The following is a 16812-nucleotide window of genomic DNA, read 5'->3' as shown; positions in this document are numbered from 1 at the left end:
AGCATGTTCTACAATGTGTAACTCTATCCAAACCCCACTGTGAGCAGCTGAAAACATTGGAGAGGCTCAGATATCACTTACAGCAGAGATGAAGTCCCGTTTAGCCTTCCAGCACCACATTCATAATCAAAAGCGACTCGCCCTTTTTCCCCTCGTCTGCTTTCCATCATTCTCTGATCTCCCACATGATCCTGGAGTCTGAAGATGGTGTTGGATTTATACAGTAACAGAAGAATCCACAGTGAGTGTCAAGCGATATCCCGAATAAGCCCTTGCAGATACCGTGAGGCCTTTTACTGTCATGAACCGAATTCAATCATTGCAGCATCAGAATCCAATGGTTTTAAAATACAGAAAACTCTTATAAGATAATTCTCTAATAAACTGTTTAACCTCAAAATGCCTTGGTAATTAATAATCCAAATACAACCAATAAGAAATAAATACTGGCCTGTTGTACTTGTTTAACACTGTATGTCGAGTTTCCCACACACGAACAAAGGAGTTATAAGCTGTTGCACAACCGTTTCACACACGCACGCCTGATATCCGCCTACCCAGGATGCACCTGTATGTAACGGTAGAAACACCACATTTTAGGCTTTCTTCACCAGAGATATTAATAAACCGAGTGGGACACATTGGAGAAAGCACCACAGCGGCCCATGTCAAATCTCTGGAGGGAGTGTGTGTGTGTGTGTGTGTAGGGGTGTTCACTGGCCTTGCTTGAACATTCCAGTGGACTGACTAGCCTTTGACACATGGTAACAATTAAAGATGCTGTTATACGCGGAAAGCAGGAGGACACAAGAAGGGGGTCAGAAAGACTTCTTGTTGTTGTTCATAAAAAGAAAGCCCTAGTCATTTCTATCGTGCCTGACTCTCATATATTTTGGATGGAAATCCTTCTTCTGGCCAAAGATTACACAGAGCTGAAGCTGGAGATAAGCCTAGCAAAAGTTATAACACAACATTCACCAGAAACAATGTCAGAGGTGAACAAGAGGGGTGAAATGGATAAAACCCACTGCTACTTCTCAGTGAAGAGCAGCAGAGGAAAGATCTGCTTAATGAGCCAGGAAAGTGTTACATACAGAGAAACAGAGCATGACTTTGGCAAAAATAACTCACTGTGCTGATAAAGACACCATAGCACTTCAGGGAAACATGCTACGACAACTTAACTTTTAATCAAAGGAAATTTCCCCTTTGGGGATACAGCATATGTCATTAGGGACTCCCTTTCAGCACACTTACTTCAGAGAGAGAGAGAGAGAGAGAGAGAGAGAGAGAGAGAGAGAGAGGGGAGCTACATTGTCACTGCTAAAGACAACATTTTGTTAAAATTGCAAAGAGGAAAATGTTAATATACAATAAGTAACAATAACAATACTACTAATAATACTACTACTAAATAAAAAAAATAATAAAAAAAATCAATACTAAGTTCAAAAATAAAATTATTAATTAATTAATAATTCATATATAATATAAATATACATTAAAATTGTCAGCCTCTCATTTATGTGTTCAATTTTTTTTTTTAAACTCACAAGCCATCTTAAAAATAGAGAACAACATAAATACCAAACTCGATTGTGGGCCAGTGACAGGCTAATATTTAATCATATGGAAATAAAACAATTAAATTGGAATGCCTAAGATTTACTCATCTACAACAACAGGATAATATCTAATAAATTAAATTATCTTTATTTTAGGGCTTTAAAAGCAAATATTATGCAGATAAAATATGATTTAACTGCCCAAAAAACATTGCTAAAAATAACTATTAATCATATTTTTTGCCGAGCCTGGGAAAATCTGACAGCTGAAGTTAAGCAAGAAAAGGGAGAGAAAGGGGGGACACTCATTCCAATAAGTTTTGTCAAACATGTGCTCATCAACTATCCCATGACTCACTCTTTCTTTCGATTAGGCTACTATCCGAATGACGTCCAGCAACCCCCTCTGTCCCGACTTTCTTCTGGGCCTGTAGGACTATTTAAAGCACCTGTTACTGATGGACCCCAGAGCGCAGCTGTCTATCTATCAATCACTCACTCAGAGGCTAAACGCTGAAGATCCCTGTCCCAGAGACATCAGCACTTACACCCAAAACTCCTAGATCAGCATTATTTTATGTTTCAACAATACTATATTGTATTTCTCATATGGAAAGATCACTGATCAGGTGCAGCTGTATTTTACGGAGCCGCTGTGGGGACATGATGGGGGGGGGGGGGGGGGGGGGGGGGGGGACGAGAGGAAAAATTATATTTCAATGATTTTGCGTTTAGCTTTCAGTCACAAAAAGTATTGTGTTCCTCCCGAGAAACTTTGTGTTCTCTCCTACAACATTTGCATTATCTTGCAAAACTATTGCATTCCCCTGAAACATAAAAGCATTGAAATATAATATTTTCTACCATCTAATTTTTATTCCATAAAAAGTATATAACATAACATTTGCATATATGTATGTAAATCTATTAGTGCTGTCAAATCAAATAATCGGGATTAGTCGCATCTAACATAACAGTTTGTAAATATATAATATATACGTACGTGTGTGTGTATATATATATATATATATATATATATATATATATATATATATATATATATATATATATCGATTTGACAGCACTAAAATCTATATATTCTCACACATCTGCATGAGTGAGTGAGTGCATAGCGAAATGAGGTGAGTGGTATTTCCTGTAGAGGCAGCAGGCCAACCCCATGTGACAAGGTTCACACACACACACACACACACACACACTTTCTTGGACGAGAGTGCAAGAGTTTTTCCTGCACCTCTTTCACCCTACACCCTTGCGTAAGGAGGGTTCTGAGAGGCAGGTGCCATTCTGGAAAGATCCATCTCATTGCCAATGACAGACGGGCTGAAAGCACTGCTGTTGTGTGTCAGCGTGTGAGACTGTTGGCTCCTTCCCCCAAACCTAACAAGATGGCCACATCTGCAGTCAAGTCCTTTCAAATAAAAGCCACTATCATTCAGTCTCTGTCACTGGTGAAATCAAGTCTTTATTATAAACATACCAGCTCCACAATACTAGGAATGAACATTGTCCTTTTCTGTTGTACAGTATGACCAGTTATTTTGAAAGAATGCAATGTTCCCAGGCCCCGACACCCACCATTAGACACCAGAACAATCTAGATCTTTTCCCACTGCAGAAACACCAACACTGACCCAGGAACAGATCCCAGGGTCATTTCTATAAGAGAAGCCAAGATGATCTAGAAACAGCTATCATGCTTTTTACTAATATGTTTGATATTTGGTGCATTATGATAAAACATAATGAATTCTAGTGTGGATATTGTCATATGAGAGTTCTCCCAAATCAGCCGCATTTACAGAAGTGATGTTGATGCCGTAGTTTCGTATCAGACTGTCAGTCTACCACTAAAATGACTGGAATATCTCTAAATACAGAGACACTTATGCAATAAATGCAATAAAAATAACACCTTCTTAACGCATATTTCACACATGAAGGAAACATTCTAATCAATGATAATTTTTTGTCTTTTTGTCTTTTCCAAATGAGGCAGATCCACAAATCCATACTAACATTGCTCCTAATCTGGGTTTGGGACTCTGCTCCAAAGGAGTATAACATTAGGAAGTAAGTAAAGTGCTGTTCAAAGATCTGGATGTCCGATCACAGAAATCATCAAAGAATCAAATTGACAATTGTATCTATAAATTAAACAATATATCAGCCAGGCTAATTCATCTGACAATTTGAGATTATCAGCATCATCTGATCTGATTGTTTGAAACATTATTGTTGTTACTCTGATGTATAACGTTAACATTGTGTAACATCATATAATTGCATTATACTAATCACATTGAATGTAGGCTACATACAAAGAAATATCATAATAGGCCTAAATTATTCATATTTTCTATTTGAATGTACAAGTAGGCTACTATACTAATCTGTTCAACTTTATATTTCCCTAATATTTATTAATGAAACGTATTATAAAGTGTCTTCAATGTGCAAATTAGGCTATTACACAAAGGCAAAAAAATCATTGACATTTTCTTCAGGGACATCTGTTTGATCTCTTGTTTAAAAAAATATATAAGTGTGGACAATCTAATAATACTTTAGTGCTTCCAAAATGATAATGAATGGAATTTTAACAAATGAGAATCAATATTTACAGTTAAAATGGAAACAAAACCCCATATGACCAGGCTAATTATGGGTAGTTTGTGTGGTCTGACAACTTTAATTAAGGCTCGAGTCAAAACAAGCGGTTGAGGAGGCTTTCGTTATACACATACTTAAGTATTCATTTCAAGATTTTGATACAACGTTTCACAAGCGAAAAAAAGTTAGATTACAAGTTAGTCATACAGCAAGAACTTCAACTGATGAGGTAACCATAGCAACAGTTCGCAGCTCGAGCGCGTCCCGTTATGATAACATTACCACAGCATAAATAGTCATTGCTAGTCACTTAATTAAATATTTACACATAGCAAAACTTTTTTTGGTATTTTGTTTTAAACAACTTTTACTTTCATAAAATCTCACCGAATCCACCGCGTCGAGTGCAAATGTATAGCTACGCAACGAAACAGCACTTACCTATAGAAACTAGTCTGATGTGTTCCCTCTCTAGAAACTCCAGCGCGACCGACACATTCTCCAGCTTCATCTGCCTGAAATTGGGTCTGGCGTGGTACTTTCTGTACATTTTCTTCTGGCTGAGAACTTCCAGGAGCCCGATAAGCTTGAGCCCGTCGCTCAGGTCCTTCTGCAGGTCGTTGATCTTTTTGTTGACGCATTTCAGGTGTTCGTTGCACCACCTGGTGAAGGTGTTCTGCTGGATCTTCTTCCAGGGCGCATCCTCCGCCAGGTCCTTCTCCGTGGCCGGCATCTCCTCGTCTCCGTCCTCGCCGTTGTCGGTGCCCTGGTAATACTGCGGCGGCAGCTGCTGGTCGTAGTATGTATTATTGCTCATCATGGTTTTTTTCCCGATGTTCTCGTGCCCCCCTCTTAACGTTATTCGACAATCTGTTAGACTTTTGCAGCGCGAGGGGGAGTGGGAAAGGGGGGGGGAAAGAAAAGAAAAGAAAACAGAAGAAAGTTGGGAGCGCTTGCGAAAAAGATAGGACTATTTGTCGGACAGGAACCAGCTTCGAAACACTTTTTAAGGACGAACGAGTGCAGAGCGAATTAATTTCCGCTATATCCGTTAAGTTTTAAATTCTTCCAGGCGCCACTTTTTTTTAGACCGCCGTTTAAGAAAGTTCGTTCCTGCTTGATTTACATGAAACTTTTCTGAAATAAAAGGAAAGACGGGAAAAGAGACGCGGCTTCGTATATACTTGAATGGTTAAATGAAGCATGAGGCGCTTTAAAAATCTGAGACCCCTCCGGCAGGGCTCACACGTCAGTCTGCAGGATCTCCTGGTATGCTGCTGTCATCATGACCATATACAACAGCGCGATGGGTGATTCTCTAATCTGACCGAGATAGTGAGACCGGCGCCCGATTGGGCGAAGCGCGCGGCGGGGAAGGGGATTGGACAGACCCCGAGCGCCGCGACAGTTGCGACTGTCATTTCTATTTTTAGGAACCCCAAATTGGGCACTGGGGGGCTGGAGTTGCGCTTGTTGTAAAACTTGGGCTCTCTTTTAACAATTGGGGCTGGAAAAAGCAACTGACAGCATAATTAAGTCTGTGAGATATTTTAACAGAGTGTGCTAAATAGGCTACTGAAGAAAAGGCATGACAGACTATGTATTAATAAATAATAAACAGTAGCCTTCGAAAGTTTATTAATAAACAATATTATGGCCCCCAACTGACAAAACTCTATTCCGGTCAATGAAGTCATAGCCTACACTGTAAAATAGTTTTGTTAAAATTAGTTGTAGTGGAGATATTGTTAACTGTTCATGTTACTTACAGTAACTTACTTCATTTACAGTTCCTTACTGTATAGGCCTATTAAACTGATAGTTGGCATAGGCTCTAATATACGTAAAAAAAAGAAAAAAGTCAGCATAATGACTTGTGAAAAATGCATAAAAATGTGAATGTTAAAAAATTGTATTAGCCAATAACAGATACAGAGCACATTGTTCAAATAAGTAGGCTAACTTACATAATACCTTGTTAAATAAAAATTAAGGTAACTCATAAGTTTAACTAGGATATATATATATACTAGGATATATATATATACTGTGTGTGTGTGTGTGTGTATGTATATATTATATATTTACAAACGTTATGTTAGATGCTATACAGTGTGTGTGTGTGTGTGTGTGTGTGTGTGTGTGTGTTCCAGGTATTCCCTACATTCTTATCATAACATATCCCCAAAGGATAGTAAAACCTGAAACTTTTGACATTGTGGGGACAAAATATCAGTGCCCATGAGGAAAACAGTTGATAGATCATATATTCTGAGGAAAACATTATGATAAATCATATATATTCTGATAATATAAATTCTAGAGGCTATGGATTGTGAGATTATAAAAGGGTAGACTGGGGCTAGTTTACTGTTTGTGCCATTTAAACCTTGTTTTTACAGAGATATGGCCATATCATGTAAGCGTCATGTAAACAATGATGATTCAAACCCCAAAAAACTGCTTACAAACCATTTCATGACCTCGGGTCCCAGTGCTGTCAGATGTCACAACCTGGAAGCTTGTATCAGTCGACATGTTACACACAAACTCTCTCTCTAATATTACAAACATTTAATAAAAAGTTATGCTATAGAGTAGTCGCAGGACTGAATTCATTTCAATAACAAACTGCGAGATCCCGGGTCTGCACTGAAACGTATACAGTGAATGTGTAACAGTAATACAGAATGAGTTATTATAATTCAGAGTGTTTGCTCCAGTGGCGAACGGTGACTAAACCATATACAGGCATATGGTTCACTATTACTGGAAAAGAAGGACCCCCGTGGACATGTGTAATACGCAAAGACATTAATTCAGAAGTGTCCAAAAGAAAAGCAACCTTTTCCACAGACTGACACACAAAACCCAGGAATAGAAGAGGTTCATACACTCACAATGAAGTCACAGCCATGACTCAGAACCTCAGCACGCTTCGATGTGAACCGACAAATAATACAAATGTGAAGGTCAGAGGAATGAACGGGGACATCTGTTTATCATTTGGTGAAAGCTATGGATGTCAGCTCACCTTATGATTCAACAACAGGCTGAAAGAAAAACAAGCTCTGATCTGACAAGAATAAACGAGCACATATATTAAATCAGGATGCTCTGGACAAACTACTTTATTTGTTCCTGTTCATTTACAAAATATACATGGTTACCAAAATACTTCAAATATCATTATTATTATTAATGTTTAAATAAATGCCTGTTAAGGCAGGACAACATGTAAACATATCAAAGACACTGTAGTTACAATTACACAACCACATACAGACAAGCAGCAGCATCGCCACATACTGGCATTTCCATACATTTACCACCCATCAGCATCCATTAAAGCACATTTACAAACGATTTTGTTGGTCTGTACAACTTGCAATTCTCTCAACAATTAAAAGACTTTAAATAGAAGATAAATGGAACAGAAGAGAGAACTGGAGTGGAAATGTACAGTATGGACTTAAAATAGAGATAAAATGACATTCAAGATTCATTGATAAAGTGAATCGCTTCATATAATATTTCGTAATAAGGTCCATTTAGAGAAAAACTAGATAGCACTTTATTTTACAGTCCATGTACATACTATGTACTTATTGTAGTAATGACTACAGTAATAACTAGGTACTAACCCTGAACACACCCCTAAACCTAACCTTAACCCATGAGGTTACTGTACCTTACACTACTCAGTACTTTCTGGGCAAGTACACTGTAAGTACATTGAAAGTGCACGTACTGTAAAATAAATTATAACCAAAAACTGGGCTTTCCAAAAAGTTTTGCTACAATTTTAAATCATACGATAACAGATAAAGAAATATTTTAGAAGAGAACATAAATGACAATGGTCATCATATTCAACACACACACACACACACACAAAAAATCAGTTAAGTTGCAGATTTGGACAATGCATGCGACGTCTACTAGAACAAAATTGTGACGGGAGCTAAAATCTACAACTGGTTTCTATCACTCAACATGCAGAATCTACTGGCACGGACATGCAAATGCACAATTTGTACATATTACATCATTTACAAGTGCTGAGTGGAAGTGTGTGAATTTTGTTTTGATGTAAAATAATGAAAAATTCATATTCCATTTCATCAAAGTAACAAACTATCCAATGCAGGGCAGGACAAATAGCAAGTTTATTTCAAAGACAAGTCACTGTGTAGCATGCACTCTTATAGAAAGTCAGCTGACCATTTATACATTGAACATTCAGTTGTGCTACCACTGAGTTCTGAGTCTATCAACGGGGTAGCAGAAAACGGCACTGGAATGACCTTGGGATACTGTAAATATTCCGAAACACTGAGACTCGGCAACAGCTAACGCCAAGTCTTAAAACCACACTACGAAGACCACTGCGACAACGCTAGTCAACCGTCTATGTCTACTATTGTTTAGTCACTTTGATACTTTGTGCTGTTAAAAAATTAGACAAAAAAGACAACCTGTGTGTATACCAGAAACGATTATAGTAATAGAAACAGTAAGTTTAAAGTAATAGATTCTGTTCATAACAATAGTACCTCAAGGCTCTTACCCAGAATCTTTCATGATGGATATGAGTTTAGTGGCAGTAATATTAATCTTCCTACAGGAGGGTACGTTTATAATAGTCCGCATCCACACAAAGACCTCAAAATTGTGACTTCTGATGTAAAAAGCTACATTTAAGTATGTATTTGTCTCTTTCAAACTTCTTTAGTTAAACATACATTATTTAAGACAAGTTTCTTATCGTCGTTACTTTTTTTGGTGAAAGGCAGTAATGGAAGTTTCCGCTTCTAGCATTTTTATTAGCTAGATAATAATATTCATGCTATGGATTTATGCTACAGATTGAATTGCATTGTAAGAAACGTCTACGTTGTGGTTTTCTATAAGAGATTATGACAGTAGTTCTCAACTGGTTTTCACATTACACATTAAGTGGCCATCAAACATGCTATTAAAATAGCTTTTTAAAACATGACATTTAAAAATATGTCAAACGTTAAAATGTATTAATATCAGCATGAACTGCATAGGCCCAACAATATGCTAAATGATTGCCATGATTTGGGTAGATTTACAGACTACAACACATTTTTAAAGGTCTTATTTTGCTTTTTTAAAATATTTTGCTACATTATTTTAACAGTAGGACTGTGTTTCCCTGCTGACACTTTGAAAATATAATATCTGCGACTTAATCATCAATGCAACATCAGTGGAATTACAGTAGATATGTGCTTGTTAATTACACTCATTTCAGAGTTCTTTTAGTGTCGTTTTAGTGATTAGTGAACGCTTGTATAAAAATATCTATCACTCTTTAGCATCATACATCAATCTACACTCACAAAATCAATCTATACATTTCATGTGTTGGAATAAACAATTCAGATACAAAAATATCTGTGGAAAGTTTAAAATAAGTATGTTTACCTGTTGGAATAGCCTTAACTCACCTTTTTTTTAACCAAAATTAATGTAAAAATGAGCATATAGATAAGTACTGTACCTACAGAGTTATAAACATGCTATGGATGAAAGTGAAAGAAGTTCTCAGTTATTGAATCTAAACATAAACCATTCTGAAAGTACTGAGACTTCAGTACATAATGGGAAGATCCAGGAAGATTAAATAAATACTGCATGCTTCTACCTAATCAAAAAGCAATGAAGCACAAAGCAATATGCAGCATCCATAGCGTTGTTGATGAAGGGCGGCATCCTCTTCAGTCCCCAAGAGATCTGTTTGTTTTTGATAGCCAAAAAAGAGGTAAATTGTGCAAATGTTCTATCTAAAAGTGATAAGGCAAATTGTTTCGAGAGGACCTTTGCGATTGTCCGTTAAGGAAAGAAAACAACTCATGAAATGGAAAGCGGGGAGCTAGACCAATCAGAAGCTCCTCCATTCTGACCTTTTAAATACCCACGGCATGGCATCAGTGTCTGTAGCACTACTGGTCGAAACGGATATGACTGTCTACAAAAGCAGAGCAAAGCAGTTGAGGCGGCAAACAACCAGCATCACAATGCACATCAAAAAGCATCAAGTTGTGTTCCCGTGTGACCCAGGTGCGTAATGGTTTGCAGGTCACATTGGTGGTTAAATGTGGTCGGGGCGATAGAGTTGTGTACCATGGGCAGAGTGTGAGATGATGAGGTCACTTCCTGTCCAGCCCTCAGGCCAGAGCTCTGGTGAAACTGGGAATGAGTAGAACTGCTGCTGCGGCCACAGCAACAAGCATCACCAGGTTCCAGTCTCCCTCGTTATCCTGAGGTCAGTGAGAAGAAAAGAATGACATCAGAGGGTAAAGGTCAAGAGAGGTCATATTTAAATAGTTGATATTTTTGTCCTACGATTCTTCATTACTCTTAATTATTCTTCTTTAATATTATTATAATTGTAGTATAAAATTTTTATTTTGGCCATTTAACGGTTATTGACCATATATATTTTGATATTTTAATGACATAATTTGGATTTGATATGATTAGATTTGATATGAATATATTATATATATAAAACATTGAATAAAAAAAATAAGACAATTAAAAATTATATATTTTAATTAATGATAATATAAATTTTATATTTTTTATATACACATTAAATAAAATTATAAAACATACAATAAAATTATAAAAATTATATTATAATTTTATAATATATAAAAAATAATATATATGTCTAAGTAAAAAAAAAAATATTGGCTAATAAACGATATGGTATCCATTTTGTATTATTATATACACATTTAAAATTAAATCACAATTCAAATCCTTCTCTTCCAACTTTCTTTAACTTTAAAATCCATTTATTTTTTCTCCAACATCTTTGGTGTTCTAGACATTTCTCATCTAGGCGTTCACCAAAAGCAAAACACTCACCAATGTCGATGAAACTGCACAAACCAGAGCCGGGACACAATCTTTCTCTGGCTAGAATTCAAGTGACTGAGGCCACAGAACTGATCTGGTTTTAATGAACCTTCTGAGGACTCGTTGTTTACTCCTAGTCATCTTCTGTTATAGCGCTGGATATGAGAGCTAAATATACCCATCCAGAAATGTGGAGAGAGATACAAAGCCAAGAGCAATGACCCAGTAAATACTCCAATCACTGTCACACATGTTCTCTTTTACATTCTCTATTGCTCTCTCTCCATCTGGCGTTGTGAAATTGGCAGTGGAAACCACATGACTGTCCAGCGGAATCAAGGAACTGTGTGCGTGTGTGTGCGTGTGGCTTCGGTCGGTCCTGCTGGGCAGCAGAACTGTTGAAATCAGAGGTGTGTCATGCGTTTGGCTGGGATAATAACGCTCGTAAATCTCAGAGGATGCCTGAATATGACTTCATGCGATCTGATTTTTGATGGTGCCAAAAACATAAGAAATGCAGTGTGTCTATGATGCAAAAATTCGACTCTACTGCAAAAGCACACTAATTTGGCAATGTTCTAAGAATCATGTCAATTTCCTTTGGGTGCAGGATGTTTTTATGCAATTTTCTAGGATTCATTTTGCTCAAAGAACTGATCCGTTTTTTAACATACTCCATCCTAAAGAGAGTTGTAAATGTGTTTAGGGAAGTGTTTAGGAAACCTGTTTTCAGTAAAGAATCAATGCAACTGGATAATATCATTTTCTGCCAGTAAAGATGTTTGAGAAATAGAAAAAAAATAATCTTCTGTTTACAGGAATTGCTCTATTTTTGCTCTATAAGTCTAAGACTAATACATACTATTGAAAAAGTGTTTAACTAACTCAATCCACTTTGTTCAGAAATAAGTTTTGTCCTGCAAAGTTGAGATTTACATGTCCACTTAAACGCTAGTTTTCCTTTCAGACTAGTTAAATGGAAAACTACGGTTGTGAAACAATGTGCACATCCATAAAAGGCCCTCGTAAAGAATCAGGCACTGTGTCCAATGGGCAAACAGGCTTGTTTAGCATGACAGTTATGACCATTAATTAGGGCTTATAAAAAGTGATATTTTGACCAGGATAAAGATGAGTTTCACAATACAGGAGGGACAAAAAGGCTCATCTCTGGACTCTTAGAGAAAGAAAAGGCAAAGCCATACCTTTCCCCCTTTAGGACAAGAGCTCCTTCCAGCAGCACCATATCAGGCCCATTATTACAACCATTCCTATGAAGGGTATGGAGAGAATAGGGCACTCAGACGAAGGAGTGGAGCTCTGAGGAAAAACACAGGGGGTGCAGGGATGGAGAGGAGAAGAGGAGGAAGAGGTGGTGAGAGAAACAAAAGAAAAAAAATGACACACTCAAAATAAAGAAAATGATTACACATGGGAGGTTTGTGCACATGTGAAATTACAGGTAAATAAAACATGGAAAACAATCAAATAAAATCAAATAAAAGTAATACAGAGAGAAAGAATGAAGAGTGTGAGGATGAAAGGGAGAAAACAACCAGATAGATAGATAGATAGATAGATAGATAGATAGATAGATAGATAGATAGATAGATAGATAGATAGATAGATAGATAGATAGATAGATGCCAGCAGTTTATCAGGAATCATCAAATTTGTTTGGAATTTGATATAGTGCAGTGTGTGTTGTGAGCATATGGGTGTTTATGGTATGTTTATGTAGGCGTTCAGTGGTCAGAAAGCAACAGAACGAAGCAATGAAGGACCACGGGGGAGCAGGGAGACAGGAAAATACACCGAGATTAGATACACAGCAAAGATGGTTAAACACAAAATGGAAACCTTGTGCTCGTTTTGACCCTCCGGCTGATGAACACAGAGCCAAGGTTGCCATCTTGGCATTTAAAGATCCTTGCCCACACTGCACAGCCAGCCCTCTCTATTAAACCAGAGTACCGGGATAAATCTGTCAACAGCATCTGAGGTATGTTGTTGAACACCATGGAAAAAAATTTGGATTCATCCTTCAGCTTGTAAAGACAAGTTGGGAGAAAGTGTTGTACTTTTCCCCCATAGTCTTATATTGTAAGTGTTTTTTGCAAAGGGAAGGACAGAACAACCAATACAAAACAATACAATACAAAAAAAGAGAAAGGTGTAGGACTGTGTTTACTCTTATAGAGGGAACGAACCACGCATACCATAAAGCATCACAAATTGTAATCAAATTATTATAATATAAAACACAGAAAGTGATTTTTTACCGAAATCAAGTGTAAAATTTCCATTGCCAAAAACGAAAACCAAAAACGTTTTTGGTTATTAAATGAAGTCAATTGGGTTACTAAACTCGGTATGCTGTTTAGGGTGTTGTGTTCACATGTGATAAATCTGCCAAAAGATGCTTATCAGTTGTTCAACTGAACAAATTTGACATATTAGTAGTCTAGCATAATTTTTGTCCCGGTGAAGTGTGTTCACACTGCTGACATGAATAGATATACGCTGACACAGTTAAAATGCATTATCATGGAAGCGTTTACTGTACCGGGGTATTTTTGCTTTTTCAGACAAATATTTCCAGCTGCTGAAATGTCGGTGCATCATATAAAACGATTGACTTTTAGTCATTTAGGATATAAAAATTATTTTCCAGCAAAAAAAATATTTATTGCAAAATGTCAAAATATGTGCACATATTAAAGTAGTTTGAGAATAAAGGACGACTGACTCATTACGTCATTCAAAATGCTTTATGTGGTTGCTAACTTGCATGATTTCTGATTCAGTGATTTTTCTGAATGATTAAACTAAATGGGATTTTTTTTTTTTCTGGAAGCTGTGATTTTGATATTCGCTAAAATGTGACAGATTCTGTTGACAGAGCTCCATTCGAAGGCGGCAGAACAGTGTGAGTGAGGGGTTAACCACACAATTAAAGTACAACCATGGAGGACGGATGATTGACATGGGACACGGTACTCAGACTGGACAGACTCTTTGATAGGAAAAAAATCTAAATTAATTAGGATTTCTGTGGCTTGGGTTCTAAGACCTTGTTGTTAGACAGTACAGGGGTTAGAAAGACCTCTATGTCAGTGCACATTGTACACACACAAAAAGCTTGATATGCTACAGTGGATCAACAAAACTAGCAAAACACATTAGCTGCTAGAGGTTTGACAAACACAAGATGTGAAAACACACGCAGCCCAGAATCAATGTGTGTGACAGGGCAAAAAGCAACCCAAAGTGAAACATACATACTCGACCGAAAATGGCGGAGTGGTTTAGTTAGACAGGATGCGCTTTGAAAGACAGGTGCTGCTGTTGGACAGACGGTCACTTCAGCGGTGGTTGACCCCACATGCAAAACGTTAGTCATGTACAGAGCATTTTCAAACGCTGACAAACATGTAGATCGATGGAGTCATGGTGTCATTCTGTTGATAATATCTCGCCCTACTTGCTGTGTGAGTAATGTCTGTTTGTTTTCAGCATGTGTACAGTACAGTGATTTATTTGAGGTCACATTTTTTCCCCAGGGAAGTCCACACATTCCAAAACCTTTAGGAAGAAAGTAGTGTGTTTTGATTGATGCCCCTTTATGACCCCTCACCTGAGCCTTCCTCCCAGCCAGCCGATCAAGCTCCGCCCTGCAGCGCTGTAGCTCCGCCTCTAGCTCCGCCCTCTCCCTCTGGCTGCTCTCGTACAGCCCCTGCAGTTCCACAAGCTCTCCTTTTATTCCCTCACACTGAAAGATGAAAGAGAGAGATATAGAGAAATAACAAATAATACAGGATAAGTGAATAGATTCAGTGGCAGGGGAGAGTTTTAGCTTGTGTGGCAAAAAGAAGTCAATTAAAAATCTTTGAATCATTTCATTATTCAATAGTGTACAGAAGAATCAAATTTTTGTTGTCACACTGTCAGGATATATTCAGCAATATTTCAGTCATGCTGTTGAACCACTGAAGGTAAAATAACAAATTAATACCACGACAGATGGGTTTATTCTCAACCTGACATGACTAAATTTACCCCATACTGAGAGTGGAAAATATTTTTTATAGTATTTTTTGTCATTAATAAAAAAATAAAAAATAAATAATAATAATATTAGATAATATCATCACAAATGATATATACTGTGTGTGTGTGTGTATGTGTACTGTGTGTATATATATATATATATATATGTATATAAATTGAACATATAATGTCTCTTTTTGGACCAGACTCTTAACATGAAAACTGTTCACAAAGCACAATTCTTGATTTTATCCATCAGCAATGTGAAAATTGACAGGTGGTTATTATGTACAACATTAACTAAATGTGATACAATAAGGTTTAAAATAGAAAATGCACACTCTAAAGTTCAAGCTTCTGTTATTTTGCCAAGTGGGCATGGTACCTCTCTCTGGACCTGTGATGCTCTCTCCTCGGCCTGTTTCAGCTGGTCTCGGAGGGAAAACACCTCTGAGAAGCCTCCACTCCTGCCTGTCGGGGTGACGGGCTTCCCCTCAAACGAGATGTTCTTCTGGGTGTAAGCGTCCACCCAGTTTCCACCTTCTACCTCCAATGTGCGGACAAATCCCTCAGCCTTCACCTCCTTTTCTGTGTCATTTTCTCCATCGTTCTGCTCTGCTTCCAGGGCCAGGCATGAATCAGCTGAGCTGTCAGGATAGAAATGGGACAAGGAAACGTTCAGGACATTTATTATAGATAGATGTACAAGCGGTGGTGCATTTTTATTTATTTATTACTAAAGTACTTGAACTTGTGAGCTCCTGCTGCACTTTTTCAGATTAGCTTCATATTGTGACTGAGTGTGAATGTGTGTGTGTGTACTCATACTCATCATCAAATAATTTTCATAATTATTTATTCAAAATCAAAATACATAAAACAAATCCCATTAATTAGAAAATTAGAAAAATAGTTGTGCTGAAATGTGTGTGTTTGGCCAGATTTGGCCAGAACTCAAATCAGACAACTTATGATATAAAAAAATTTCAAAACTTTAAAATGTTTATAATCAGCTGTTCTCACATCGGAGAGAACTTATTCTTTTGAGCTGAAACATCTAGCACTAGTTTGAAAAACATGATAGTACTGTATATTTACAGAAGCATTAGTTTAAAAAAATCAGATAAGATCTTGATGTCTTAAAATAGCTGTGGCTCATCTTACAGCCAGTGTATTTGGATTAGATGAAATACACAGTCATTAATGCTTCATGTTGCTGCGAAACACTTTCATAGCTGCTAAATAGTTTTAGTGAGAGTGTCCATTGAGACAGATTATGGCTGAATGCTTCATCGGTCACACCAGCCTTATTAACAGAGACCGCTCGCGATGCTCACTGGCTGATTTATCTTGTTTGTGTGTGACTGACAGGCCCTGTGGCCAATCACCTGGCTCGCTGCTGCTCCAGCATCTCCAGTTTCTCAGAGAGCTGCATGTTGCCATTCTTCAGAGTCTGACACTCGTCCTTCAAGGAGCGACACTCCTCAATCAGTTGGTCCATGTCACCTGTCCCATTACAACACGAGAACAGATGTCAAAGCAGAATGGGGTGAAACACTGAATTCAGAATGTTAGCATACTACTCTTACTATTTCTGCAATTATAAATGTATGTTCAAAATGAAATACTACAATACTACTTATACTACTTATAGAGAGCCTAA

At 37.4% G+C, this 16812-nt stretch overlaps 2 protein-coding genes across 14 annotated transcripts in view; both read right to left on the bottom strand.

The window, feature by feature from the left end:
• Positions 1 to 5488, bottom strand: part of flncb (filamin C, gamma b (actin binding protein 280)) — a 59079-nt gene extending 53591 nt beyond the window's left edge. For 6 of the 12 annotated variants that reach the window (XM_082166208.1, XM_082166212.1, XM_082166219.1 and 3 more), the window contains exon 1: positions 4641 to 5488. In XM_082166208.1, the coding sequence (XP_082022334.1) occupies positions 4641 to 5019 (379 nt within the window). In that variant the 5' untranslated portion in view covers positions 5020 to 5488. Of the gene's footprint in view, positions 1 to 81; positions 641 to 4640 lie in introns of those variants that run through there. The other 6 variants (XM_082166218.1, XM_082166215.1, XM_082166216.1 and 3 more) reach the window with 3 other exon arrangements.
• Positions 5489 to 7301: 1813 nt separating this feature from the next.
• ccdc136b (coiled-coil domain containing 136b) overlaps positions 7302 to 16812 on the bottom strand; it is a 31519-nt gene continuing 22008 nt past the window's right edge. Inside the window, exons 6-10 of one of the 2 annotated variants that reach the window (XR_014205074.1) lie at positions 16538 to 16655; positions 15535 to 15796; positions 14737 to 14871; positions 12305 to 12370; positions 7302 to 10492 (exon numbers count right to left, since the gene is read on the bottom strand). Coding sequence is in view for 1 of the 2 variants with exons in the window: in XM_082166185.1 (XP_082022311.1) it covers positions 12315 to 12419; positions 14737 to 14871; positions 15535 to 15796; positions 16538 to 16655 (620 nt within the window). In the remaining variant the exon portion in view is untranslated. Of the gene's footprint in view, positions 10493 to 12304; positions 12420 to 14736; positions 14872 to 15534; positions 15797 to 16537; positions 16656 to 16812 lie in introns of both variants that reach the window. The other variant, XM_082166185.1, reaches the window with a different exon arrangement.

This window comes from Leuciscus leuciscus (assembly GCF_965113295.1).
Source record: "Leuciscus leuciscus genome assembly, chromosome: 4".
NCBI lineage: Eukaryota > Metazoa > Chordata > Actinopteri > Cypriniformes > Leuciscidae > Leuciscus > Leuciscus leuciscus.
Note: the sequence above shows the minus strand (reverse complement) of the source record. Positions and strands in the feature narration are given on the sequence as shown.